General features: G+C 38.8%; 2 protein-coding genes across 2 annotated transcripts; both read right to left on the reverse strand.

Annotated features, from left to right (window-relative positions):
- Nucleotides 1–3497: 3497 nt before the first annotated feature.
- Nucleotides 3498–10964, reverse strand: LOC145547506 (uncharacterized). Its single transcript, XM_017309926.2, has 2 exons — nt 10645–10964; nt 3498–4788 (listed from the first exon to the last, which is right to left on the reverse strand). The coding sequence occupies exons 1-2, from the start codon at nt 10841–10843 to the stop codon at nt 3710–3712; spliced, it is 1278 nt and encodes a 425-aa protein (XP_017165415.1). The 5' UTR covers nt 10844–10964; the 3' UTR covers nt 3498–3709.
- A 3361-nt stretch (nt 10965–14325) lies between these two features.
- LOC145547959 (uncharacterized) lies at nt 14326–26512 on the reverse strand. Its single transcript, XM_081598212.1, has 2 exons — nt 26266–26512; nt 14326–17498 (listed from the first exon to the last, which is right to left on the reverse strand). The coding sequence occupies exons 1-2, from the start codon at nt 26462–26464 to the stop codon at nt 16552–16554; spliced, it is 1146 nt and encodes a 381-aa protein (XP_081454338.1). The 5' UTR covers nt 26465–26512; the 3' UTR covers nt 14326–16551.
- Between the last annotated feature and the right edge of the window lie 150 nt (nt 26513–26662).

A 26662-nucleotide genomic window follows, 5' to 3' on the forward strand; every position in this document is an offset into this window, starting at 1 on the left:
AAGATTATGTTCCCGCACCCACAGAGCCCCATCATCTGCAAATAAAGATTTCCCTATACTACTATCTATCTCATCAAAAATGTCATTTGTCATAAAATTAAAAAGAATTGGACTACACACACACTGCCTTGTGGGGTACCATTCTCAACAAAATATCTATTAGAGAAAGCAGCCCCAACTCTAACTGCTATTTCTCTACCAAACAAAAAAAAAATCTAAAATCCAGTTGTAAATCTTACCTCCTATGCCAAGTTTTTCTAATTTAATAAATAATCACTCTTTCCATAACATATCATAAGCCTTTTCTACGTCAAAAAGCACAGCTATCATTATTTTTTTCTTTATTTGAGCTGATTCCAAGCACAGTACTGCATCCATTGTATTTCTCCCTTTACGAAAACTAATTTGAAAAGGACAGAATACATTTTTACTTTCAAGAAAATATCTCAGTCTGTCCGTCTCCCAAATCAGATTGAAAAATGTTAAAATAACATTAAGAGATATATCATTTAAATGTTTAAGCATTACATAACAAACTCCATCTTTTCCTCATGTTGACTGATTAGCATTAAAAATAGCTTTCTTCAGCTCATATAGTGTAAAAGGCATAAGAAGACTATATATACAACCTTCTGTCAAATTTTAATCGGATGATTGATTGATGGCCGTGACTAATTGATATTAATTGATATCAAACCCCTACCCCCACCCCTCGTGACCGGATGTCCCACCTCGTGACCGGATGTCCCCCCTCCTCCCACCCCTCGTGACCGGATGTCCCACCTCGTGACCGGATGTCACACCTCGTGACCGGATGTCACACCTCGTGACCGGATGTCACACCTCGTGACCATCTCGTGATTGAATCCCCTCCCCGAACAAAGACTTTATTTACACTTTGAATTACCCAATAGGAATAGGAGGAACTTTTACTGAAATGTATCACACTAGCAGGTGTTGAATAAAAAAATCTATGTAGTTCAAAATATTGCAGTAAAACAGTTAAACTGTTGTTTTCATTCAGAAGTTTCTACCCGCTCTTATCTTATGCAGGGACACACACACACACACACACACACGCACACACACACACACACACACAAAGGGTATGGTGTGCTGAGGAGGGCAAAGGTCAGTTCTCTTCCCTTGTGAGATGGTCAAAAGCAGAGAGGTTTTTTTGTTCAACTTTAAAAAAAGCACCGGCAGCATTTATTATTATTATTTTTTAATCATCCCTCATATGACCATCCCGAGTTGATCGTGTCAGCTCACACAGATGGTGTGGTGAGTCTATAGGCTGCTTTATGCTCTGGGGACACACGCACACACAAATGCCTTGGCTCAAGCTCAGCAGCCAATATTATTTGGAATATAATATATTTATTTATTCGCTTTGTTTTGGGATATACTATATTTATTTATTCACTGCTAACTTACAAGTAAATTATTCCGTTTCTATTGGGTAATTCAAAGTGTAAATAAAGTCTTTGTTCGGGGAGGGGATTCAATCACGAGATGGTCACGAGGTGGGACGTCCGGTCACGAGGGGTGGGAGGAGGTGGGACATCCGGTCACGAGGGGTGGGAGGAGGGGGGACATCCGGTCACGAGGGGTGGGAGGAGGGGCGACATCCGGTCATGAGGGGTGGGAGGAGGTGGGACATCCGGTCATGAGGGGTAGGGGTAGGGGTTTGATATCAATTAATATCAATTAGTCACGGCCCTCAATCAATCATCCGATTAAAATTTGACAGAAGGTTGTATATATAGTCTTCTTATGCCTTTTAGTCAGTCAACATAAGGAAAAGATGGAGTTTGTTATGTAATGCTTAAACATTTAAATGATATATCTCTAAGCCAAGTTTCTTGAATGCTGATCAGAGGAGGTTTAATTATCAAATCAGAAATGTATCTCTTAACCTCTATTACTAATGAGACTTCTTGCATTCCACTGGACTATAATTAACATAAAGAAGAGCCACCACTGCATGATTGATGTTGAGAAGATTGCGTCTCATTCAGTTTTTCCTTAATTGATTCCCGGCTGACATTCTTAAAATCAAGATATTTTTGAGCTGCCTTCACAATTATTTGAATTTTTCCGTTTTCCTTTGTTTGAGCAGTTCAATTTAAAACCTCCACCATGAAAAGAACCCAATCCTCTTTCGTCATGAGTGTCATCTTTGATCTTGCTGCATTCCAGACTATCAGATCTTCCTTCTTCCACCTCTGTCATTTTCTTTGGTTGCATCACTGGCTGAACAAGTACCTTTTTAGCCGCTTTTGCACAAGTGGTCCCAGTAGTGATTTTAATTTTCTGTACTTCCGCAGCTCTTTTACTAGCTACTCATCCCCTGAAACCTGATCTATGACCACCTCCACAATTACAACATTTCAAAGGAGCTCCTTCCTGACATTTCCCATACTCATGATCCCCAGCACATCTCCCACATTTCTGTTTTCCCTTGCATACTGCCGCAACATGTCCAAGCTTTTGACATTTAAAACACAGCAGTGGCGGAGGAATAAATGGTCGAACATCATAACTCATATATCCCACAAAAACTGTCTGGTAGCGTTTTCTCTTCAACCTTTTATCAAGATAGAAAAACCATCACTCCTTTCTCCATTTTTGTTTATTTTAAACCGTTTGACTTCAACTACTTTCCCTCCTAACATTAGATTTAATGTTATCAACTGGCACATGAGGAGAAATAACGAAGCTGAAGTTGGTTTCGATTTCTAGCTTCCAATAGCTAAAGGCCAATTAACCTGACACTCATGTTTTTGGAGGAAGTCGACGTACCCAGAGAGAACCCACCATGCACAGCGAGATCATGGAAACTCCATGCAGAAAGACCCCGGGCCTGAATCAAACCCAGGACCTTCTTGCTGCCAGGCAACAGCTCTACTAACTGCGCCACTATGTAGCCCTTCGGGATAAAACAACTTTGTATTAATTCATAAGTTTTTATTTCGAAACAAAAGATAGTCCATACCATTTAGGGAAAAAAATGAAATACACATTTCAAGTAAAAAATGACATCACAAAGCAGATAAACAATTATTACAACTGTTAAAAAGCTAGAAATATATCTAATATATGTTGTAGTTGTCAAAGATTTTTTTTGTCAAGTTCTTTGATACATCCAAGCAGCACATAAATTCATACATGAAATTCTTCAGCAAAGCATGAAAAGTTGGTATGTTACTCAGGACAAACAGATTTCCATCTGAAAGTCAAATTTTGAGGAGGATTCTAGATTCAGGATTCTGAAAGCGTCCTGATTGGCTACTTTGCAAAAGTCAATCAGTGGCATGTCAAGTAACATTGTGCCTCAATATTTTCAATTACAAACCAGTTGAAATGGTTTTGAATATTCTAAAAATACCTTAACAAATTTTATAGATATGCACCACAATAAAAAAAAATCCATAAATGGGAAACCAAAGATAGATGAGGGTCTAATGCATTTTGCAAAGTGAAAACAATACAAGAAAGGGTTTAATATTTATTACAGTAAATCTGTGAGTTAAATGACTAATTCTCACTTTTGTGTATTTGCTTCATGTGGAAATTCAGATTACCAGCATAAAACAACACTTCTTCTCCATATTTCATGTGAAAAACCCAGCTCCTGAATGTGGGTCCTAATGAGAATAATTAGGTAATCAATTACAAAGAACTCATTTGTTTTACAGGTTTGGCTTCAAAACGACCCCTGACCTGTATGAGTTTTCATGTGATTGCTCAAATTATTCTTTCGATAGAAGCTTTGTTCACAAGACTGGCATGAAAAAAGCTTCTCAGTTGTATGAGTTTTCTTGTGACGATTTAAGTGACTCATTCGCGAGAAACTTTTTCCGCATGATTTGCATGAAAAAGGCCTCTCGCCTGTATGAATTCTCTTGTGAACATTTAAGTGACTAATTGCACGGAAACGTTTCCCACATGATTCGCATGGAAAAGGCCTCTCGCCTGTATGAATTTTCTTGTGGAGACTTAAAGTGCCAATTTGAGAGAAACTCTTTCCGCATGACTGACATGAAAAAGGCTTCTCACCTGTATGAATTCTCTTGTGACAATTTAAATCCTTCATTACAGAGAAACTTTTCCCGCATGTTTCACATGAAAAAGGTTTCTCACCTGTATGAATTCTCTTGTGGACATTTAAAGTACTACTTTGAAAGAAACTCTTTCCACATATCTGACATGAAAAAGGTCTCTCACCAGTATGGGTTCTGAAATGATTTTTCAAGTTCCACCGTTGTGTGTAACACTTCCCACAAATGTCACATTTGAAAGGTCTTTTCTTTGTGCCAGTATCAGACTGACTCTCTGACACAGGGCAGCTGCTTCCTTCCTGATCTTTGCTCTCAACCACTGCAGAGATATGAAGGGAAAGCTGCTCTGTTCTTGTCTCTTCTTCACTCATATCATCTTCCTGAAGAGTAGAAGTCTCAATCGAAGCAACAAACAACTGGTCCTGTCCAGTTGGTAAATGTTCTGGTGGCTGCTGTTCATGTTGAAGCACCAAAGAATCTAGTTCCTCTTTTCTAACATATGTTAGTGGATATTCTATTTCCTCATATTTAAACAGTGTAGGTTCTGGTTCCTCCTCTTCTTTTTTAATCCATTTTGGTTCTGGTTCCATCTGTTCCTCTTCAGTCCACTGATGTTCTGCTTCTTTCTGGTCCTGACTGAACCTACTTGCCAGCCTACGGACTTGTTGGATAGCAGAATCTTCCTCCTCATTTGAGACACTTGGCTGTTGGAGGTCTGTGGGAACTAAGAATGACATCATTAATATAATTTAATTGATTTCTATCTCATGGATCAGTTTAATTTTCCCTGCAGATTCTGGTCTGCAGGCATCATTCAGTAGGCATCAAAGAAATAATTTCCTATCATCAAAGTTGGAGACAACACCTGATCCATTTAACTTGAACATGTCCCACAGAACAAATCTGCAGCGACAGAGATATTTTAATAAACACATTTGAGAAATGTAGATTTGCAGAAAACCATTTGCATGTTTCTACTTTGACAGTTTTCCAGTGTCCCTGTAGAACTGGTCTGGGCCCCTGAACTGAAGGGATAACAAATTCTTATTATTTACCATAACTAACTGGTGCTTTAGCCCAATAAATTAAAATGAAGATGTAGCATTTGAGCTTCAGCTGTAGAGAGATAGGATCACAGCTGTGCTCTACTACAGTGGTCCCCAAACTTTTTCCTGTGAGGGCCACATAACTTTTCCCTTCTCTGGTGGGGTGCCGGAGTCAGTTTGTAACAGAAAATGTGTTACCCGTTTATCACATGTGCTGCCGGAAATTGTTGAGAGGGAGAAGGGGGGATGAAGGTTGAAACTGTTCGAGGGGGGGGTGGACGTTTCTCGATTGATTTTTACCCAGAAAGCACACGGGCAAAAACCGTTAGTGAAACGGTCACTGGGACTGACTAGTATATATTCCATTGAGGGAAAGTAACTTTAACATATTAATTCCTCATATGTTAACATGAAGGCTCGTTTGGAAGTATAAGCTGCTACTTACAGGCATTGCTTCAAAGAATTCAACCGTTCATAACAAACACGTGTGTTCATCTGCTCTACCGCTAGCAAACAACCGTACTGATTAAATAACATAAAAGTCAAGCAGTTCCCTAAAAGTCCAACAGATGGCAGTAATGCGCCATGCAAACAAAACACCCACAGTTTACAGGACACACTTCCTGCTAAAGAGCCCCCCGGTTGGTTGAAGAAAAATCCACATATAAACCGGTGTTACGTCAATCTGCGTTTCCCCATCAGATACGGTTCCCCCAGCGTCTTCTTGCCGCTCCGCCCCGCCCACGCGGCAAAATACGCACGTGCTTGTGATGAGCATCGAGAAAGCACGCGCGTAGGGAACTACGGACACCGTGAAAGTTCAAACAATATGTTTCGGCAAAGTTCTCACTTTCTTCACGTTTTTGCGGGAAACCAATAGTAATAATACTAATAACAATAATAATAAAAAATAATAGTAATGATAAATACATATATGTCATATATATTATAATTATTATAAATGTATATATATATATTAAACAGGGCAATGCATTTTAATGCTCAATATTACCCATCAGATACCGTTCCCCTTGTTTTACAGTGGGGGAACGGTATCTGATGGCCATATTTCGCCCACCAGATATTGTTCCCCCACTTTAAAACAAGGGGAACGGTATCTGATGGGTGAAATATGGCCATCAGATACCGTTCCCCCACTTTAAAACAAGGGGAACGGTATCTGATGGGTGAAATATGGCCATCAGATACCGTTCCCCCACTTTAAAACAAGGGGAACGGTATCTGATAGGTAATATCGAGCATTAAATACATTGCCTTGTTTTTATTTCATAAATATATATATGTATATATATAACTAAACATATATATACATTTATAATAATTATATATATATGTGACATATGTATTTATCATCACTATTATTTATTATTATTACTATTATTATTGTTGCTATTATTATTGTTGTTGTTGTTAGTTTCCCGCAAAAACGTGAAGAAAGTGAGAACTTTGCCGAAACATATTGTTGAGCTTTCACGAGCCGCGTGAAGCTGACACCCCACCCACGTCAAAAAATCCAGCAAATAGTCTGAATGGTTAGTGCTCCGTTTGTGCAGGTTTGTGCCGTTAAAATTTTCGTTTGTGCAGTTTTGGTTTCTGAGATATTAAACATTATTTTTTAGGTCATCTAGAGTTCACCATCCCCCCATATCTCTCCAAAACAAACCAAAGTGGGCTAGTTCGTTAGTGCTCCGTTTGTGCAGGTTTGTGCCGTTAAAATTTTCGTTTGTGCAGCTTTCATCTTTGAGATATTAAAAGTTATAATTTTGGCCGATGACGTCATCATCCCCCCATATGCTCCAAAACAAACCAAAGTGGGCTAGTTCGTTAGTGCTCCGTTTGTGCAGGTTTGTGCCGTTAAAATTTTCGTTTGTGCAGCTTTCGTCTTTGAGATATTAAAAGTTATAATTTTGGCTGATGACGTCACCATCCCCCCATATCGTTCCAAAACAAACCAAAGTGGGCTAGTTCGTTAGTGCTCCGTTTGTGCAGGTTTGTGCCGTTAAAATTTTCGTTTGTGCAGTTTTGGTTTCTGAGATATTAAAAGTTATAATTTTGGCCGATGACGTCACCGTCACCCTATCATGTTCCAAATCAAACCTAAGTGTGGGCTACTTCTTTTAATTCTTCAGATTCTCCGCTGTTGTACAATGTGTACATTTTGTTTTGAACTTCAATAAAGACTTAGAACAAGAAAAAATGTGTCTCATTTCAAGAAATGTTTTAAGATAGCAATGTTTTTTCACGAACGTAGCGTTCTCTCCACAATAATTGAATCCTGCTAATAAAGGACATGCAGCCTGACCCTGACGTAATGTGTATAACCTGTTCAACCTGTGCATCCCTGTGCTAACTTTGAGAAATAAAGAGTTAAGAATGAAATAACTATTTCTACATAATGAGAGTAGCTCCAAGAAATGCTGGTATAAGTTTTAAATCAATAGGATAATATTTGAAGGGAATAGAGAGGGGTGCATATTTTGGCAGGCTGGAAATTTGCCCAAAAACGCACCCCTGTGCTAATTTGAAGAATTAAAGAGTTAAGAATGAAATAACTATTTCTACATAATGAGAGTAGCTCCAAGAAATGCTGGTATAAGTTTTAAATCAATAGGATAATATTTGAAGGGAATAGAGAGGGGTGCATATTTTGGCAGGCTGGAGATATTGCCCAAAAATGCATCCCTGTGCTAACTTTGAGAAATAAAGAGTTAAGAATGAAATAACTATTTCTACATAATGAGAGTAGCTCCAAGAAATGCTGGTATAAGTTTTAAATCAATAGGATAATATTTGAAGGGAATAGAGAGGGGTGCATATTTTGGCAGGCTGGAAATCCATATTGCCCAAAAATGCATCCCTGTGCCAACTTTGAGAAATAAAGAGATAAAAGTAAAATAACTATTTCTACATAATGAGAGTAGCTCCAAGAACTGCTGTTATAAGTTTTAAATCAATTGGATAATATTTGAGGGGAATAGATATGGGATGCATATTTTGGCAGGCTGGAAATCCATATTGTCCAAAAATGCATCCCTGTGCTAATTTAAAGAATTCAAGAGTTAATAGTGAAATATTTTTTCTACATAATCTGAGTAGTTCCAAGAACTGCTGGTACATGTTTTATATCGATAGGATAATATTTGTGGGGAATAAAGAAGGGATGCATATTGTGGCAGGCTCAAAATCTATATTGCCAAAACATGCATCCCTGTGCTAATTGGGGGAAATAAAGAGTTGAAATGATTTAATCTCTTCTACGTAATTACACTTGTTCTCTGAGCTAATGCTATAAGTTTCATATCAACAAGACGGATGCCAATATTTTCAGGCTCATAAATTAAGTTGCATTTCCTCCTACATTAACAGACTAGAAGTGAAGCATGATATAAAATGTTCTACATAATGGGTCTCTGTTGTAATGCTTTTGAGCTATTATGATATCAAAAGACAAAGCAGAGAATTTCAAACCATTTGCGGAGAACGTTTACAACAGACACGGACTGAAAAAAAGTTCGACTCATATGTGTCAATAAAAGTGTAAAAACCGTATTTATTTCAAATAATTTGCGAAATAAAACCCCCCGTATTAGGAATTACATGGTTAGGAAACGTGATAATGTTACAAATATCTTAAAAATTTCCTCTTCGGTCATATTTTTATCCGTTTCCTCGTCAATATGCGAGAGCTTAGAGCGATGCGCGCTCCCGCGACAGGGGATGCAAATTTGGGCAGGGGGGCTTTTCTGGGCATAACACCGGCCCCCTGAACAATACCAGAGAGCATTCAGATTTTTTTTTCATATATTGTATTAACAGGTGTTACGTCAATCCGCGTTTCCCCATCAGATACGGTTCCCCCTGCGTCTTCTTGCCGCCCCGCCCACGCGGCACAATACGCGCGTGCTTGTGCTGAGCACAGAGAAAGCACGCGCGTAGGGAACTACGGACACCGTGAAAGCAGCTGTGTGAAGCTGACACCCCACCCACGTCAAAAAATCCAGCAAATAGTCTGAATGGTTAGTGCTCCGTTTGTGCAGGTTTGTGCCGTTAAAATTTTCGTTTGTGCAGTTTTGGTTTCTGAGATATTAAACATTATTTTTTAGGTCATCTAGAGTTCACCATCCCCCCATATCGCTCCAAAACAAACCAAAGTGGGCTAGTTCGTTAGTGCTCCGTTTGTGCAGGTTTGTGCCGTTAAAATTTTCGTTTGTGCAGTTTTGGTTTCTGAGATATTAAAAGTTATAATTTTGGCCGATGACGTCACCGTCACCCTATCATGTTCCAAATCAAACCTAAGTGTGGGCTACTTCTTTTAATTCTTCAGATTCTCCGCTGTTGTACAATGTGTACATTTTGTTTTGAACTTCAATAAAGACTTAGAACAAGAAAAAATGTGTCTCATTTCAAGAAATGTTTTAAGATAGCAATGTTTTTTCACGAACGTAGCGTTCTCTCCACAATAATTGAATCCTGCTAATAAAGGACATGCAGCCTGACCCTGACGTAATGTGTATAACCTGTTCAACTGTGCTTTGATTTCGGAGGTGGTCTGAAGAATTATATTCACATTGTTGATGTACTGTCTGCTGATTATGCAGCAAACGTGTAAAAAAAATTACATGAGCCTATAAAGGCCAATTTGCTAGTTGAGCATTAATTTGATTTTACCTTGTTCAAAAATCAAAATCGGGGTTGAAAAAATTCCAAAAATGACTTATTCAAAACGATTTGAGACCGCTAGAATATTAACAAGAGGTTGAAATTACACTTGCTCTGCCGCCAAAACAAGATCGGGGGTTGTGGGGGCTCACTACAGTGTGGGTGGAGCCAATCCCAGTTGTGTGAGAACTATGTCAAAGTTCGCAAAACATGTGGAGCTTTTCAAATTCCTTGAAGCCCATACACATTTAATGTAAGAAATTGGATGAAATGAAAGTCGTTGCATTGAAAATATATTTACTAAATATTAAGTACATTACTTGGATGAACTTTGAAATAATGACACATTTCCGTTTTACTCTGCAAAAACTTTGCTCAAGCAACTAGCAAATTGGCCTTTATAGGCTCATGTAATTTTTTTTACACGTTTGCTGCATAATCAGCAGACAGTACATCAACAATGTCATAACACCGGACCAAATGTGGAGGCGGGCCGCAGTTTGGGGACCACTGCTCTACTATATCTGCTTATTTGTTTCATTCCTTTCTGTGCCTTTATGAAAAAATAACACAGCTCATCCTGCGTCTCCTTCATAACACTCTCCACTACTCTGATTTACAAAATCACGTATGAGATTATAAATGAAGAGTTTACACGTTGTATTCCAAATTTCCAGCACTAATAACTGGAGATATTAATGAATGACTCATAAACACGTTTGTGCTAGCCTCTGTAGCATCAGAGCTAGCAGCTAAATCAGTTCCTGTTCAGCAGCAGCTGGAGCTGCAGCAACTATCGCCGCTGACGGATCTCTGTCTGTTGTGAAAACATCAGCACATTTATCCAGACCTACCAGAACTTTGTCTCTGCAGCTCCGAACCGACTCTGTGTAGCTTAATTTCTGGTTTCCAGTCGATCCCCATCATTCTGCGCTGAGCATCGAGCTCTTCCTCGTAGCAAATGACGGTTTTTTCAACCTCTGTGAAGATTTCTTGAGCAGCAGCAGTTAGTCGCTCTCTGATAAACTCTCTGAGATGCTGAACTGAAGACATGGTTGCTGAAATATTAGCCGAGATGGGACAATGCAGCAGCTATCTAGCTTAGCGTATGCGGGCTTCTTCTTCTTCTGGTTGGTTTTACTGGTGGTTGGCAACAAAAGGTTAGTAGCATTACCGCCACTTACTGGTATGGAGTGTGGTTCGTGATGGTCTATTTATCTCTATCTCTTTATCTACTTATCTAAATATATATACATATATATTATATAATAAATAAATAAATAGTAATAATGAATAAATATATCCGACCTGTACATATACAAATATACAAAGTTATACATAACGTTGTATTCTACCCATCTATATCATACACTCTTTCACAAATACACTATAATCAAATTCTATGAAATTTAGTTTTCTTTAAAAAAATCGAATAATTTGTATGTTATTACTCAAATTCTTCCTCAAAATATCTAATAAATTAACTTTTTCCTTTATTCTTTCAAACTTTCTCCTCACATATCTATTTATCCAATCCAATCCAACTTTATTTATAAAGCACTTTAAAACAACCCCAGCTGATACAAAGTGCTGTACATCAAAACACAACATAAAAAAAGAAAACTCTTAGTTTAAAAACAGACATACAATTTAAAACTAAATGACATTCTAGTATAACATGTTCTATTGTTTAATATTTTCCACAGTGATCATATTTGCCAGTATTATGCTTTTGAATTTTAAAAAGTGTATAATTTAGTCCTGTCCAAATCTCAACCTCATCACTCTTTCCTCCTTTCTATTTCTTGTCTCCAACGATCTTCTAAATTGTATAAAGTCATCTTCCCGTTTTTCCTTCATCCCACCTCTTTTGCCATACTTTCATCAGTTTTTAGCAATACTCGTTCCCTCAGCTTTACTTGTTTAACTGTAAAGCTAATAGGATTTAGATGTCCGTCCTACTATCTGATTGATTATATTTTAAACTTTATAATGCAGAGCTTGAATCTGAACAAATTATTGTTTTTAATGGTTTTATGTCTTCTACTCATTGTAAAGCTAATAATATTGCCAATATTTCTTCTGTTTATACTGATAATCTGTCTGTAATTCGTTTTCTTATTTTTATATTGAATTCTGGTTCTACAAAAGTTGTTTTTTCACTTATTTTTGATGCATCTGTGTAGATTTTAATATATTGATAATTGTTTAAATATAATTGTACGGAATAACTATCTACAATGTAAGATGTGTCTTGTTTCTTTTCCATTATTGACATATCTACTATTGATCTGGTAGAATCCATGGCGGTTGTATAATTGATATTGGTGTTCGACTAATTTCTAAACAATTACTTTTAAATTCTTTTATTTTCAATTATCCATCCAAAACTCATTTCTTTTTCTTTTTCCCCAAGTTGGATGATCAAAGTTATTGCCTTGTAAATTTAACCAATAATTTATTTCTAATTTTGTTCTCCTTAAATCTTACAACATTTCTCCCATTTCTATTTCTAATGCTGCAGCTTTGTAGTTTTAAATGCTCCGGTACATAATCTTAATGCCTGATGTTGAATAACGTCTAATTTAACCAGATGTGTTTTAGCTGCTGAACCATAAACTAGACAACCAAAGTCTGTTAGATCTCATCATGCCTGTGTAAATCTGTTTTAATTATTACCTATCTGCTCCCCAGTCACTGCCAGCCAAGCATCTCAAAAATATTTAAGATTTTTTTTTTTTACATTTATTAACAACTTTTTGAATATGTATATTTCATTTTAATTTTTCATCAAACCATAGCCCTAAAAATTTTATACACTTGTTTTAATTCTTGGTTATATCATTTAAATTTTATTTCCTTGTTTATTTTTTCCTGAGTAAATATGACTTTTGTTTTTTCAACTGAAAACTTAAATCCCCATTGCAACGCCCATTTCTCCATTTCAAACTTCATCTAAGCCACCTGCCTCTGAGGATCCACCACTCTACGTTTCTGAGGTCTGAGACCGGGGTCCAGATATCATCTTTACACCCGTCTTCCTCCAGAATGTGTCTGGCCCCCCGGCACCGCAAAACAGGACATTACCTGTCCGGATCACTACAAGAAAAGTTACCACAAACAGAAATGTAATATACAGTGGTCTTAATTCAAACCTCAGACTGAAGAACTTTCAGCCTCCAACTCACTTAAACTGGCTCTTTAAACACCACATCTCTCTGTGCTAAAGCTCTATTAATTAATGATTTCATCACTGAGCATAATATTGATGTTTTATTTCTGACAGAAGCATGGCTGAATGACAATAATGGACCAATCGTACTAATTGAATCAATGCCTCCTACGTACAATTTTTTAAGTGAAAATAGAAAACACAAAAAAGGAGGAGTCGTGGCTTCAATATTTCAGAATACCATGAACTGTAGTAAAATCTCTTTGGGTAGTTTTATGTCTTTTGAATATCTTGGAATCGAAGTAAAAAAAAGGCCACAAACGAACTTTGACACCAACTCTATACAAAACTCCAACATATGAGGAAAAATTCTTTGCGGACTTCAATGAGCTTCTATCTCTCATATGTATCGATTATGATTGTTTGATAATTGTTGGTGATTTCAACATTCATGTTGACAACCCCCAAGACCGAGGGGCTAAAAAGCTGTTTAATATATTAGAGAGTTTTGGTTTAACACAACATGTCAAACAAGCAACACACACTCAGGGACACACACTGGACCTGGTTATCAGTAAGGGTGTGAATATTTCCAATGTCTCTGTAACTGATGTCGCCTGTCGGATCACTTTGCTGTTTTCTTTGACAGTTCTTTATCCGTTAATCCAGTTGGACAAACAGCTACTATCACAAAATGTACTTTCACAGAAAACACAGCAGAAACCATCCATCCATTTTCTTTCACCCTTGTCCCTCAGTGGGGTCGGGAGGGTTGCTGGTGCCCATCTCCAGCTAACATTCCAGGTGAGGGGCGGGGTCACCCTGGACAGGTCGCCAGAGACACACAGGACAAACAACCATACACACACACTCACGCCTAGGGGCAATTTTAGACAGACCAATTAACCTAACAGTCATGTTTTTGGATTGTGGGAGGAAACTGGAGTACCCGGAGAAAACCCACGCATGCACAGGGAGAACATGCAAACTCCATGCAGAAAGACCCCAGGCTGGGAATTGAACCCAGAACCTTCTTGCTGCAAGGCAACAGCTCTACCAACTGCGCCACTGTGCAGCCCCACAGCAGAAACATTTAATCAAATCTACTCTTCTTTCTTGCCCTCAAGCTATAGTGACGTAGATAAGTTGGTAGAGGATTTTCAGTGCAAACTTTCAGATATCATTGATTACATTGCCCCCATTAAAGTGACGGTTGTGACTGGCAGGAAGAAATCTCCATGGAGAAATGCACAAGTAGTTCAATCTGCAAAACAACTCTGCCGTAGGGCCGAACGGAAATGGTGTAAAGCTCAACTGCACGTTTATTATGAAATCTATAAAGAAAGACTACGTAACTATCACACAACACTAAAGCATGCAAGAGAGGCTTTATTTGCAGATGTCATAAACAAAAACATTAACAATGCTCAAGCTTTATTTGCTACTGTTGACAGGCTCACAAATCCTCCAATGATGTTGCCACCTGAACTTCAATCTAATGCCGCCTGCACCAAGTTTTCAAGTTTCTTTTCAGAGAAAATTCAAAAGATCAGAGGATTAATCTGCACATCCACTCAAAAGCCACTATTAATGCTGTGCCCAAACAAAACAAATGCAGGAAAAATGACCCAATTTCAACTGCTAAATTATAAAACCTTATAAGAAATTATAAGTCAGTGAAGCTCCGGTTCCTGCTGTCTGGATGTCCTGCCCACACATTTCTTTAAGAAAGTCCTGCCTGTTGTTGCTAATGATCTGATCCAAATAGTAACTCATTGCTCTCTTCAGGTGTTTTCCCCCAGCCTTTGAAAACAGCAGTTATCAAACCACTGATAAAAAAGAACAATCTGGACAAATTACTACTGCAGAATTACAGGCCGACCTCTGACCTCCCATTCATCAGCAAAATTACTGAAAAAGCTGTTTTTAAACAATTAAATAACTTCCTAACAATAATGAATCGCTTTGACTCCTTCCAGTCTGGTTTTCGTGCTCACCACAGCACGGAGACTGGCCTAGTCAAAGTGTTCAATGACATCCATATAAATAAAGACTGTGGGAGAACCACAGTGCTGGTTCTGTTGGACCTCAGGTTTGACCATGACATTTTACTGAATCAACTGGAGAGTTGGGTCGGACTCTCCGGTCCAGTGCTCCACTGGTTTGAATCTTACATAAAGAACAGGGATTTCTTTGTTTCAATCAGAAACTTCTCATCAAAGAGGTCAAAGGTCACATGTGGGGTACCACAAGGTTCACTCCTAGGACCCCTTCTATTCAATATTTATATGCTCCCACTGGCTCAGATTATAACAGGAAACAAGATTAGCTACCATAACTACGCGGATGATACACAGCTCTACATCACGATGTCACCAGGTGACCTTTGACCCCATCCAATCACTGAATAGATGCTTAGAACAGATACATGTGTGGATGTGCCAAAACTTTCTCCAGCTGAAAAGAAACAAAACTGAAAGTTATTATTTTTGGACCTAAAGAGGAGTGATCTAGAGTTGATGCACAGCTTCAGTCACTACAACTAAAAACCAGCGATCAGCTCGAAACCTGGGAGTAGTGATGGACTCTGACCTGAACCTTCAGAGCCACATTAAGACGGTCACAAAGTCGGCCTTCTATCACCTGAAGAACATCTCCAGGATTAGAGGACTTATGTCTCAGCACGATCTAGAGAAGCTCATCCATGCATTTATCTTTAGCCGCTTATTCTTCTTCGATGTTTTTCTGGTGGTTGGCTAAAAAGGAAATTGGTGTAATACCGCCCTCTACTGAACTGGAGTGTGAACTTGCAATAAACGGGGAAAAACAACTTCGTAATAATTCACAAGTTTTTAGTTCGAGACAAAATGTAGTCCATACCATTTAGACAAAAATGAAATACTCATTTCAAGTAAAAAATGGAAAATTAAGCAGATAAAGAATTTTTCCAATAATACATTTTTTAAAAAATATAATTAATATATGTTGTAGTTGACAGATTTTTTTTGTCAAGTCGTTTGATACATCCAAGCGGCGCATAAATTTATACATGAAATTCTTCAGAAAAGCATAAATGGATGGTATGTTATTAATGACAAATAGATGTCCATCTGAAAGTCAAATTTTGAGGAGGATTTTAGATTCAGGATGCTGAAAGCGTCCTGATTGGCAACTTTGCAAAAGTCAATCAGTGGCATGTTAAGTAACATGGTGCTTCAATATTTCCACTTCCAAACTATTTGAAATGGTTTTGAATATTCTAAATATACCTTAATAAATTTCATAGATATGCACCACAATAAAAAAATCCATAAATGGGCAACCAAAAATAGGTGAAGGTCTAATGCATTTTGCAAAGTGAAAACAATCCAAGAAAGGGTTTAATATTTATTACAGTAAATCTGTGTGAGTTAAATGACTAATTCGCACTTTTGTGTATTTGCTTCATGTGGAAATTCAGTTTATCAACATAAAATAACACTTTTCTCCTCCATATTTCTTGTGAACAACCCAGCTCCTGAATGTGGGTTCTAATGAGAATATTTAAGTAACCAATTACAAAGAACTCATTTGTTTTACAGGTTTGGCTTCAAAGCGACCCCTGACCTGTATGGGTTTTCATATGATCGCTCAACTTATCCTTTTGATGGAAGCTTTTTTGACAAAACAGGCATGAAAAAGGCTTCTCAGTTGTATGAGTTTTCTTGTGACGATTTAAGTGACTCATTCGCGAGAAACTTTTTCCGCATGATTCACATGAAAAAGGCCTCTCGCCTGTGTGAATTTTCTTGTGGACATTTAAAGTACTACTTTGAGAGAAACTCTTTCCACATATCTGGCATGAAAACGGTCTCTCTCCTGTATGAATTCTCTTGTGACGAGTTAAATTTCTCATTATAGAGAAACTCTTTCCGCATGTTTCACATGAAAAACGTCTCTCAAGAGTGTGGGTTCTATAATGGTTTTTCAAGTTCTTATTTTGTGGATAACATCTCCCACAAATGTGACATTTGAAAGGTCTTTGCTCTGTGCCAGTATCAGACTGACTCTCTGACACAGAGCAGCTGCTTCCTTCCTGATCTTTGTCCTCAACCACTGAAGAGATATGAAGGGAAAGTTGCTCTGTTCTTGTCTCTTCTTCACTCATATCATCTTCCTGAAGAGTAGAAGTCTCTATCAAAGCAACAAGCTGCTTCTGGACAAGCTGCTCTCCCTCTTGATTTCTGCAGAGGTCCTTCTGGTCCTGTCCAGTTGGTAAATGTTCTGGTGGCTGCTGTTCATGTTGAAGCACCAAATAATCTAGCTCCTCTTTTCTTATGTATATTAGTGGATATTCTATTTCCTCATGTTTGAACAGGGTAGGTTCTGGTTCCTCCTCTTCTTTTTTAATCCATTTTGGTTCTGGTTCCATCTGTTCCTCTTCAGTCCACTGATGTTCTGCTTCTTTCTGGTCCTGACTGGACCTACTTGCCAGGCTCCAGACTTGTTGGATGGCAGAAGCTTCCTCCTCATTGGAGACACTTGGCTGTTGGAGGTCTGTGGGAACAAATGATGACATCATTAATAATTAAATTCATGACATGCATCACCCTGGTTTTTTCTGGAGATGCTGGACTTTAGGCATCGTATTAATCTATTAATCTAAAGTTAGTTTGTAAAGTTTAACTGAAAAGCAGGTAAAGTGTCCTGCACACAAGTTTGTAGTTGTGGCAAAAATATTCAAAACACTTTAGTCCCGAGCAGCATGTCTTAGGATATATATATCCTAAGACATGCTATATATATATATATATATATATATATATATATATATATATATATATATATATAGACCTATAGACCACACGGTCGCCCAAGACTGCAAAACTCAACACACCAATCTGTGCATGGCTTGGATTGATTACAAGAAAGCCTATGACTCAATGCTACACACTTGGATCATTGAATGCTTAGAGATGTATAATATCAACAGGACTCTGAGCCTTCATTGCAAACTCGATGGGGCTATGGAAAACCACCCTTGAAGCCAACTGCAAACCACTTGCACAAGTGTCCATCAAATGTGACATATACCAAGGAGATGCTCTGTCCCCACTGCTGTTCTGCATAGGCCTGAACCCTCTCAGCCAAATCATCAACAAGACTGGCTACGGATACCGACTCAAGAATGGGGCCACGATCAGTCACCTCCTCTACATGAATGACATCAAGCTGTACGCCAAGAGCGAGCGAGACATCGACTCACTGATCCACACCACCAGGATCTACAGCACTGACATTGGGATGTCATTCGGACTAGAGAAGTGTGGTCAGATGATTACAAAGAGAGGGAAGGTCGCCCACACAGAAGGGGTCTCACTCCCAGAAGGAACAATAGCAGACATAGAGCACAGCTACAAGTACCTGGGAATACAACAAGCAAATGGCAACCTGAATGAGCTCACAAGGAAAGGAGCCACTGCCAAATACCTCCAACAAATAAGGCAAGTCCTGAGAATCCAGCTCAATGGCAAGAACAAGATCCGTGCAATAAACAGCTATGCCTTACCAGTAATCAGATACCCTGCCGGAATAATTAGCTGGCCAATGGAAGAGATAAAGGCCATGGATGTTAAGACTCGGAAGCTACTAACCATGCATGGAGGGTTCCACCCCAAATCCAGCACCCTGAGACTGTACACGAGCCATAAGGAAGGAGGCAGAGGACTAGTGAGTGTGAGTGAGAGCCACTGTCCAGGATGAAACATCAAATATCCATGCGTAAATATACAAAGGACAAAGCCTCAACAGACAATGTGCTCAGTGAATGTCTCAGACAATGGGGAACAGAGGATGAGGTTCTGGAGGTACCATCATGGGAGGACAAGCCCCTACATGGGATGAACCACCGACAAATAACTGAAGTGGCTGATGTCAGGAAATCCTACCAATGGCTGGAGAAAGCTGGACTCAAGGACAGCACAAAGGCTCTCATCCTGGCTGCACAGGAACAGGCCCTAAACACCAGAGCAATAGAGGCTCAGATCTACCACACCAGACAAGACCCAAGGTGTAGATTGTGCAAGGAGGCCCCTGAGACAGTCCAGCACATAACAGCAGGGTGCAAGATGCTGGCAGGGAAAGCGTACATGGAACAACATAACCAAGTGTCAGGCATAGTGTACAGGAACATCTGTTGAGAATATGGACTGGAAGCCCTGAGATCAAAGTGGGGAGCACCCTCGAAGGTGAGCTAACATCCTGTGGGACTTCCAGATCCAGACAAAATGGTAATCAAAAACCAACCGGACATTGTGGTGGTGGATAAACAACAGAGGAAAGCCGTTGTGGTGGATATAGAAATACTAAGTGATTACAACATCAGGAAAAAGGAGTATGAGAAACTGGAGAAATACCAGGGCCTCAGAGAGGAACTGGAAAAGGCCTGGAAGGTGAAGACCACAGTGGTGCCTGTGGTCATCGGGGCCCTCGGGGCAGTCACCCCCAAACTGGAGCAGTGGCTCAAACAGATCCCAGGAACAACATCAGACATCTCAGTCCAGAAATATGCAGTTCTAGGCACAGCCAAGATACTGCGCAGAACCCTCAAGCTCCCAGGCCTCTGATAGAGGACCCGAGCTCAGAGAGTGAGAGTGAATTTTCTTGTGTATATATATATATATATATATATGAGACGTATACAGAACGTCTTATTCTCACATTTAGCTTACACAGGCCTAACATTGGACTTAATTTACATTTATTGTAATAGTTTTTTACTTGCATTGTTTCAAAATGAGCTTCATGTAGCACTGAGGATTAAATATAATTTCTTAATGTAGTATAGTTAGTTATTTTTGGGTCTTTCATACTGTTGCTAATTGATTTGCAGTGCTGGATTGGACAGCGCCTATTAGTCACTATGTGATGTATTGAGTTATGTCCAGAAAACCATTCTATCCCAATGAATGCAGGAAGAGCAGAAATCTGTCACAAAAATATTTGTAGCACCATCATTTATTATCAGATACATCTATGAAATACAAATTAAAATAAAGCTGATGAAACTGATGTTTGATACATAAATTCTCCGTGATACAGATCTATAAACAGTTTGGTTTCTGTTAATTCTGTCCAGATACAAGAAAGGGGCAATTTCTCTTATACTGGTCAATTGTTTTATTTTAAATATGCTGTAGCAGCCGAAGTTCGATGATTGTTGTAAATATCGGCACGTTTTACAAAGGGAACTAGTTCAGTTTTTGTCGCTTGTTTTAACTTTTAGACATTGCAGTGGCTGCAGTGCGCCACAATAAGGGTACAATAAAGCTGAAAAACAGGTGAAGAACAGCCCGACAGAGCCATTCTGCTTTTTCTCGCTCTGTGTGGGCCGTCACCCTACATGCGGACGCGTTGCCATGGCAACCGATAAACAGCTCAATGAGCAGTAGAAACAGAGATTACATTCAAGCCTATATGAGGGCGGATCAATCCCAAACAACCAACATTTACCACACAAAAAAGTAGCAAAAACACCAAAACAGAACATTCAGTCTGTTACATTATGCTGTCAGGTTTGATGTCTATATTGTCATTATTAATATATCTCCACCTGAACACAGCGGTGGTTGATTAGCTGATTTAAACACCTGCTCTTCTGATGACTTGGTGTGCGGATGACAGGGCTGAAATCGGCAGGTGTGCGAGATTGGAGAACGCGGATTTTCTGAGTGGAAGAGTTTAAGCGATTTCTGGCGAGTAATAAGTTGATTTCTAAGGTGGTTTTGGCGTAATCTGGACTGTGAGTAGATTAAGATGGCTAGTTGTAGTGGAGGATGTTCAGAAGACACAGATTGGGTATTAGTAGAAAATAGAATAGGGGGAGGAGGGAAAGACAAGGGTAAAAGGACTAGGCAAAAGATCTTTGGAAGATGAGGAAGAAAGTGTTGAGGTAAGGAAGAAAAAAATGATGGAAGAATTTAAAGTTATATTAAAATTTAGAACTGGACAAGATATGATTGGGGTGAGTCCGATCACTTTATCAAATGGACTAAAGAAAGTTATCGGAGACGTGGAACTGGCTATAGTTTTAAGGGATAGGAGCCTTCTTATTATCTGTAAGAATGTTGAACAAAAGAATAAGGCATTAAAACTCCAAATGGTATGTAAAAAAGAAGTGGTGGAAAGGAAGGTAGTGGGGGAAGAAAAGGAGTAATATCAGGGATCCCGATTGGAGAAAACTTGGAAGAACTAAAGAAAACAATAAAAAGAGGAGAGATTCCAGGCATAAGACGATTGCAGGCTTTTAGAAATGGGGAAAGATTGGATAGTACATCTGTGTTCCTGGAATTCAAAGATAAAGTTAAACCTGATAAAGTAATGATTGGATACATGAGTTTCAGTGTAAGAACTTATATTCCACCACCAGTGGTGCAACTACACATTATTCAGGTGGATGCGAAAACATAGATCGGCGCCCCCCACCACCCAACCCCCCGAGGGAAGGATCGTCAGGGTGAAGGATAATCCTTGTAAGAAAATAGAGAAAGCAAAACTTGAAACAATCCTTAGACACTGGAGAGGGAAAATAATTTGGGGTGGGGATTTTAATGCACATAGTACTTTGTGGGGGGATCAAGATGATTATAATGGTGGGGTCTTAGAAGAAGTGATTGAAGAAATAGAAATGGTAGTGTTAAATAATGGTCTGTACATAATCTAAACTGGACAAATTCCTGTTGATTGACACCAGTTTGACTACGAAGGTACGTTTTGTTTTTTTTCTAGCTGTTAGTTGATGTGCTAGGATAGCAATAGTAATTTGTTAGCTGGCTAGCATTACGTAGCCTTTCTGTTTTGGAAATGGAACGTATTTAGGCTCCAATTTTAATCAGATGTTTATTGTTTAGACTGGGGTTGCCACCAGTCATGGAAAATGCGTGATCGTATTAAACCCTCCTCATGTACGCTAGTTTCACCACCCGCTAAGTAGCGACATTACCTGTAGCCACAAGTCCAAAACTTGACAGTTATGCCAAACACCCGCTGCTCCACCACATCCTGAGAAGTTAAACTCCTACTACGATCAAGACATGAGGAAGACGCTGTTTTAGATAGATATATTAACGTTTCATTGGAGAAATGTGATTCTCTCTCTCTCTCTATATATATATATATATATAATTAGCTCATTAACTTCACATTTCTCCAATGAATATTTATCAAATGTTATGATTAGAAGGTTAAGTTTCTTATCCTTTGTTTTCCTGTGGTTCTAGACTTGGCAGTAGAAAATTGATAACATAGGAATAACAACTTTATATCCCTTTTAACAGGTTACACTTGATTCTGCTGTGGTGCCTGTGGAAACGAAGTGCATGAAGTTTGTGCTCAGCTGGGAAAATCCTGTGGATCACATGGTGGGACTTCTGCTTCAAACTGCTCACTACAGTATAGCATTGCCTCTGTCATCCACCTGTTCACTGCAGACTGGCACCTGCCAAGGACCCTACATGGATGTCTTCTTAAGTTGTAAACCCTGAGTACATACTGTTGAAATAAAATTTATATGTCTTTTGTAGCTACATTTTCTCTATCAATGACTTAAATTATTAACTGTGGTAATCATGTTTGTGTAATGTAGTAACCACAGAGTTTAATGTAATTATTAAATAGATGTTTTAAAGAAACAGCCACAAACCTTATGTCTTTTCCACAATGGCAGCTTTAATTTTAGCATTTCCTCTCCTCCACATACTTTGTTGCCAGATGTGTAAAATTTACAAAAAGAAGCAATTTAAATGTAAAAGTTGCACATATGTAGATTACTCAAGAGAAGCTATTTACAAAAGTTTTTTACAGAACTCTACACAACATCAACTCATTTATTAATATATACATACAGATATTAACTACAGAATAGATACACAAAGATTTCATTTCTAACAGCTGCTTGCAGTAGTGAGTGTTCATCCAAGAAGTGTGACTTGCAGGAGCAGGGAGGCTCTGTACTGGTTTGTCCTTTTAAATCAAGAGGCCCATGATACTTTGACTAGGCAGCAGATGTCCCACAGCTGATTGACTGAACCTGCCATGGACAGAGGAACAAGACCATCCCAGATATGGTAGGTTGTTAGGTCGGCTACTGCTGAGAAAGATGGACAACAAAAGGAGAAATTATGAATCACATCAGAATATGTAAATTATTTGGCAGATGGTGCTTAAATCAATATTTAAAATGCTTTTCTAAACAACAGTGTTGAAAGATGTAAGTGATTTTAGTGAAACTTTTAACACAGCACTGAAAGGCAGCGGTGTTTATGTTTCCTAACTGTGGCTAAAGCTGCTGCTAGCTGGTTTACTCTCCGATCGGAGGCTGGTTCCTTTAAATACAGTTGGAGAATGATAAATTGACAATGACTAATAACGGCTAACACTTAAATGCTGTTTTACTAAAGTTTATACAGAAAGTGAACCTTTTAATGTTACAGCACTGACAGAGCGGTGTATATTTTTCTTAACTGTGGCTAAAGCTGCTGCTAGCTGATTTACTCTCTGATCGGAGTCTTGTTTATTTTATACAGAGTGAGAGAATGGTGAATTGACAATGAGTTATAACAGCTATCAAAGACTTAAATGCTGTTATTAACCTTACCTTTTATCGCATCTTTAAGATGATGAGTATTCGTGAATTTTTCAGTCAGGTTTTCCGAGGACTGTTGAACTGAGGCCGAAAGCACCAAGTAGGTAGGCATTCACAATCGATCTGCACACGGATCGTTCTCTTTCCTGTTTATTGACCAATAGAGAGCTGGACACAGAAGGCAGCCCACCTCATTAACATAACGATGCAGCAGAAATACAGCAAGAAAATGATACAGAAATAAATACAGCAAATGGAAATACAGCAAACGAAAAAGGGAGAAGCAAAAAAAAAAAAATCAAAGCAAAGTATATATTTCTACTTTTATTTTTATATTTATTTTTTTATTTTTATATTTATTCTCTTATTTACTTCTGCGCAGCTCACAGTTTTAAACAAATTCTGTAATTTTCGGGGTACTTCTTAATCTGCTCTTTAGTCGCTTCTTTTTGGGCCTTTTACTGCCTCTAGTGGCGTGGGGTGGTAACACAACTAATATAATTACATTTCTAAATCAAAATGCTACTAAGTATTTATTATTAATTCTGGCAGTATGATAATAATAATAATGTGCCTGTGCAAATTACAAACCGGATTCCAAAAAAGTTGGGACACTAAACAAATTGTGAATAAAAATTGAATGCAATGATGTGCAGGTGCCAACATCTAATATTTTAGTCACAATTGAACACAAATCACAGATTAAAACTTTAAACTGAGAGAATATATAATTTTAAAGGGAAAAATATATTTTCAAAATTTCATGACATCAACAAATCCCAAAAAAGTTGGGACAAGGCCATTTTTACCACTGTGTGGCATCTCCCCTTCTTCTTACATCACTCAACAGACGTCTGGGGACAGAGGAGACCAATTTCTCAAGTTTAGAAATAGGAATGCTTTCCCATTGATGTTTACTACAGGCCCAAGACTGTTCAATAGTCTTGGGCCTTCTTTGTCGCACCTTCCTCTTTATGATGCGCCAAATGTTCTCTATAGGTGAAAGATCTGGACTGCAGGCTGGACATTTCAGGACCCGGATCCTTCTCCTACGTAGCCATGATGTTATGATTGCTGCAGAATGTGATCTAGCATCATCTTGTTGAAAAATGCAGGATCTTCCCTGAAAGAGATGACGACGTCTAGATGGGAGCATATTGTTCTAGAACCTGAACATAGTTCTCTACATTAATGGAGCCTTTCCAGACATGCAAGCTGCCCAGGCCACCAGCACTCATGCAACCCCAGACCATCAGTGATGCAGCTTCTGAACGGAGCGTTGATAACAATTTGGGTTTTCCTTGTCCTCTCTGGTCTCGATGACATGGCGTCCCAGTGTCCATAAAGAACTTCAAACCGTGACTCATCTGACCACAGAACAGTCGTCCATTTTGCCTCACTCCATTTTAAATGACTCCTGGACCAGTGCAAACGGCTGAGCTTGTGGAGCTTAGAAATGGCTTCCTCTTTGCACTGTAAAGTTTCAGCTGGCAGTGGCGGATGGCACAGTGGATTGTGTTCACTGGCGATGCTTTCTGAAAGTATTCCTGAGCCCATGTTGTTATTTTCTTGACGGTGACATTCCTGTTTGAGGTACAGTGACGTTTAAGGGCCCGGAGATCACGAGCATCTAGTAGAGTTTTACGGCCTTGATCCTTACGCACAGCGATTGTTCCAGATTCTCTGAATCTGCTGCTATAATAATAATAATTATTATTATTATAATTATTTATAATTGATTCTGGGATTATTATCCTAATCCCAGAATTAATAATAAATAATAAAGACAGTGGCATTTTGTAATTATATTAGTTGTGTTACCACCCCACGCAACTAGAGGCAGTAAAAGGCCCAAAAAGAAGCGACTAAGGAGCAGATTAAGAAGTACCCCGAAAACTACAGAATTTGTTTAAAACTGTGAGCTGCGCTGAAGTAAATAAGAGAGAGAAGTTCAAATACATGCCGGCAGTGAAAATTATTCTTAAAAATAAAGATATACAGATTTAAAAAGAAATTTAGCGCCCCCTTCACTGGGCCAGGACCCCTCGACCTCGTTAGCTGCCCTGACTAATGCCTAAAGAAAATACGAGGTAGAAATCTTAACATTTTGAAAACAATTTTATTGAAACAACTGACATTGAAAGACCAACATTTTTTAAAATATCTAATAAACAATTTGATCAGACATGACCTACTTCAAGACTTTTTAATGGCGAAGAAAACAGGCAATAGCAACACGGACCAACTACATGAACCACATATGCAGCGAACGCATATGCGACAGACATATGCAACATCTACATGTGCATCATCTACATGCAACATAGACCAACGACACATCTACACATATAAGTTCTACTTATTTTTGATACAAATGGAACCCCATACTCTGGCTTATAATTGTGATGAGTTACACAGACTCCTTTCTCTTAGCCTCTATTGAATAAAGAAAAAGAAGAGAGCAATTCCTTAAATAAGGCTGATATGTTGGTATTCAAAATGAAGTTGATCCAAGAAAAGATCCCAAAGACTGGTCTTAAATTAGCCTCTGTAGCACCAGAGCTAGCAGCTAAATCAGTTCCTATTCAGCCCCGTTTAGCAGCAGCTGGAGCTGCAGCAACTATCGCAGCTGACTCGATCTCTGTCTTCAGTGAAAACATCAGCACATTTATCCAGACCTACCAGAACTTTGTCTCTGCAGCTCCGAACCGACTCTGTGCAGCTTAATTTGTGGTTTCCAGTCGATCCCCATCATTCTGCGCTGAGCATCGAGCTCTTCCTCGTAGCAAATGATGGTTTTTTCAACCTCTGTGAAGATTTCTTGAGCAGCAGCAGTTAGTCGCTCTCTGATAAACTCTCTGAGATGCTGAACTGAAGACATGGTTGCTGAAATATTAGCTCAGATGGGACAATGCAGCAGCTATCTAGGCTTCTTCTTCTTTGATGTTTTTTGGCAGTTGGTAAACAAGGAAATTGGTGCAATACTGCCCCCTACTGAACTGGAGTGTGGACAACCGAAAAACGGGGGGAAACAACTTCGTATTAATTCACAAGTCTTTATTTGGAGACAAAAGGTAGA

The sequence above is a fragment of the Poecilia reticulata genome, chromosome 17, assembly GCF_904066995.2.
Source record: "Poecilia reticulata chromosome 17, P_reticulata-male-v2, whole genome shotgun sequence".
Classification (NCBI taxonomy): Eukaryota; Metazoa; Chordata; class Actinopteri; order Cyprinodontiformes; family Poeciliidae; genus Poecilia; species Poecilia reticulata.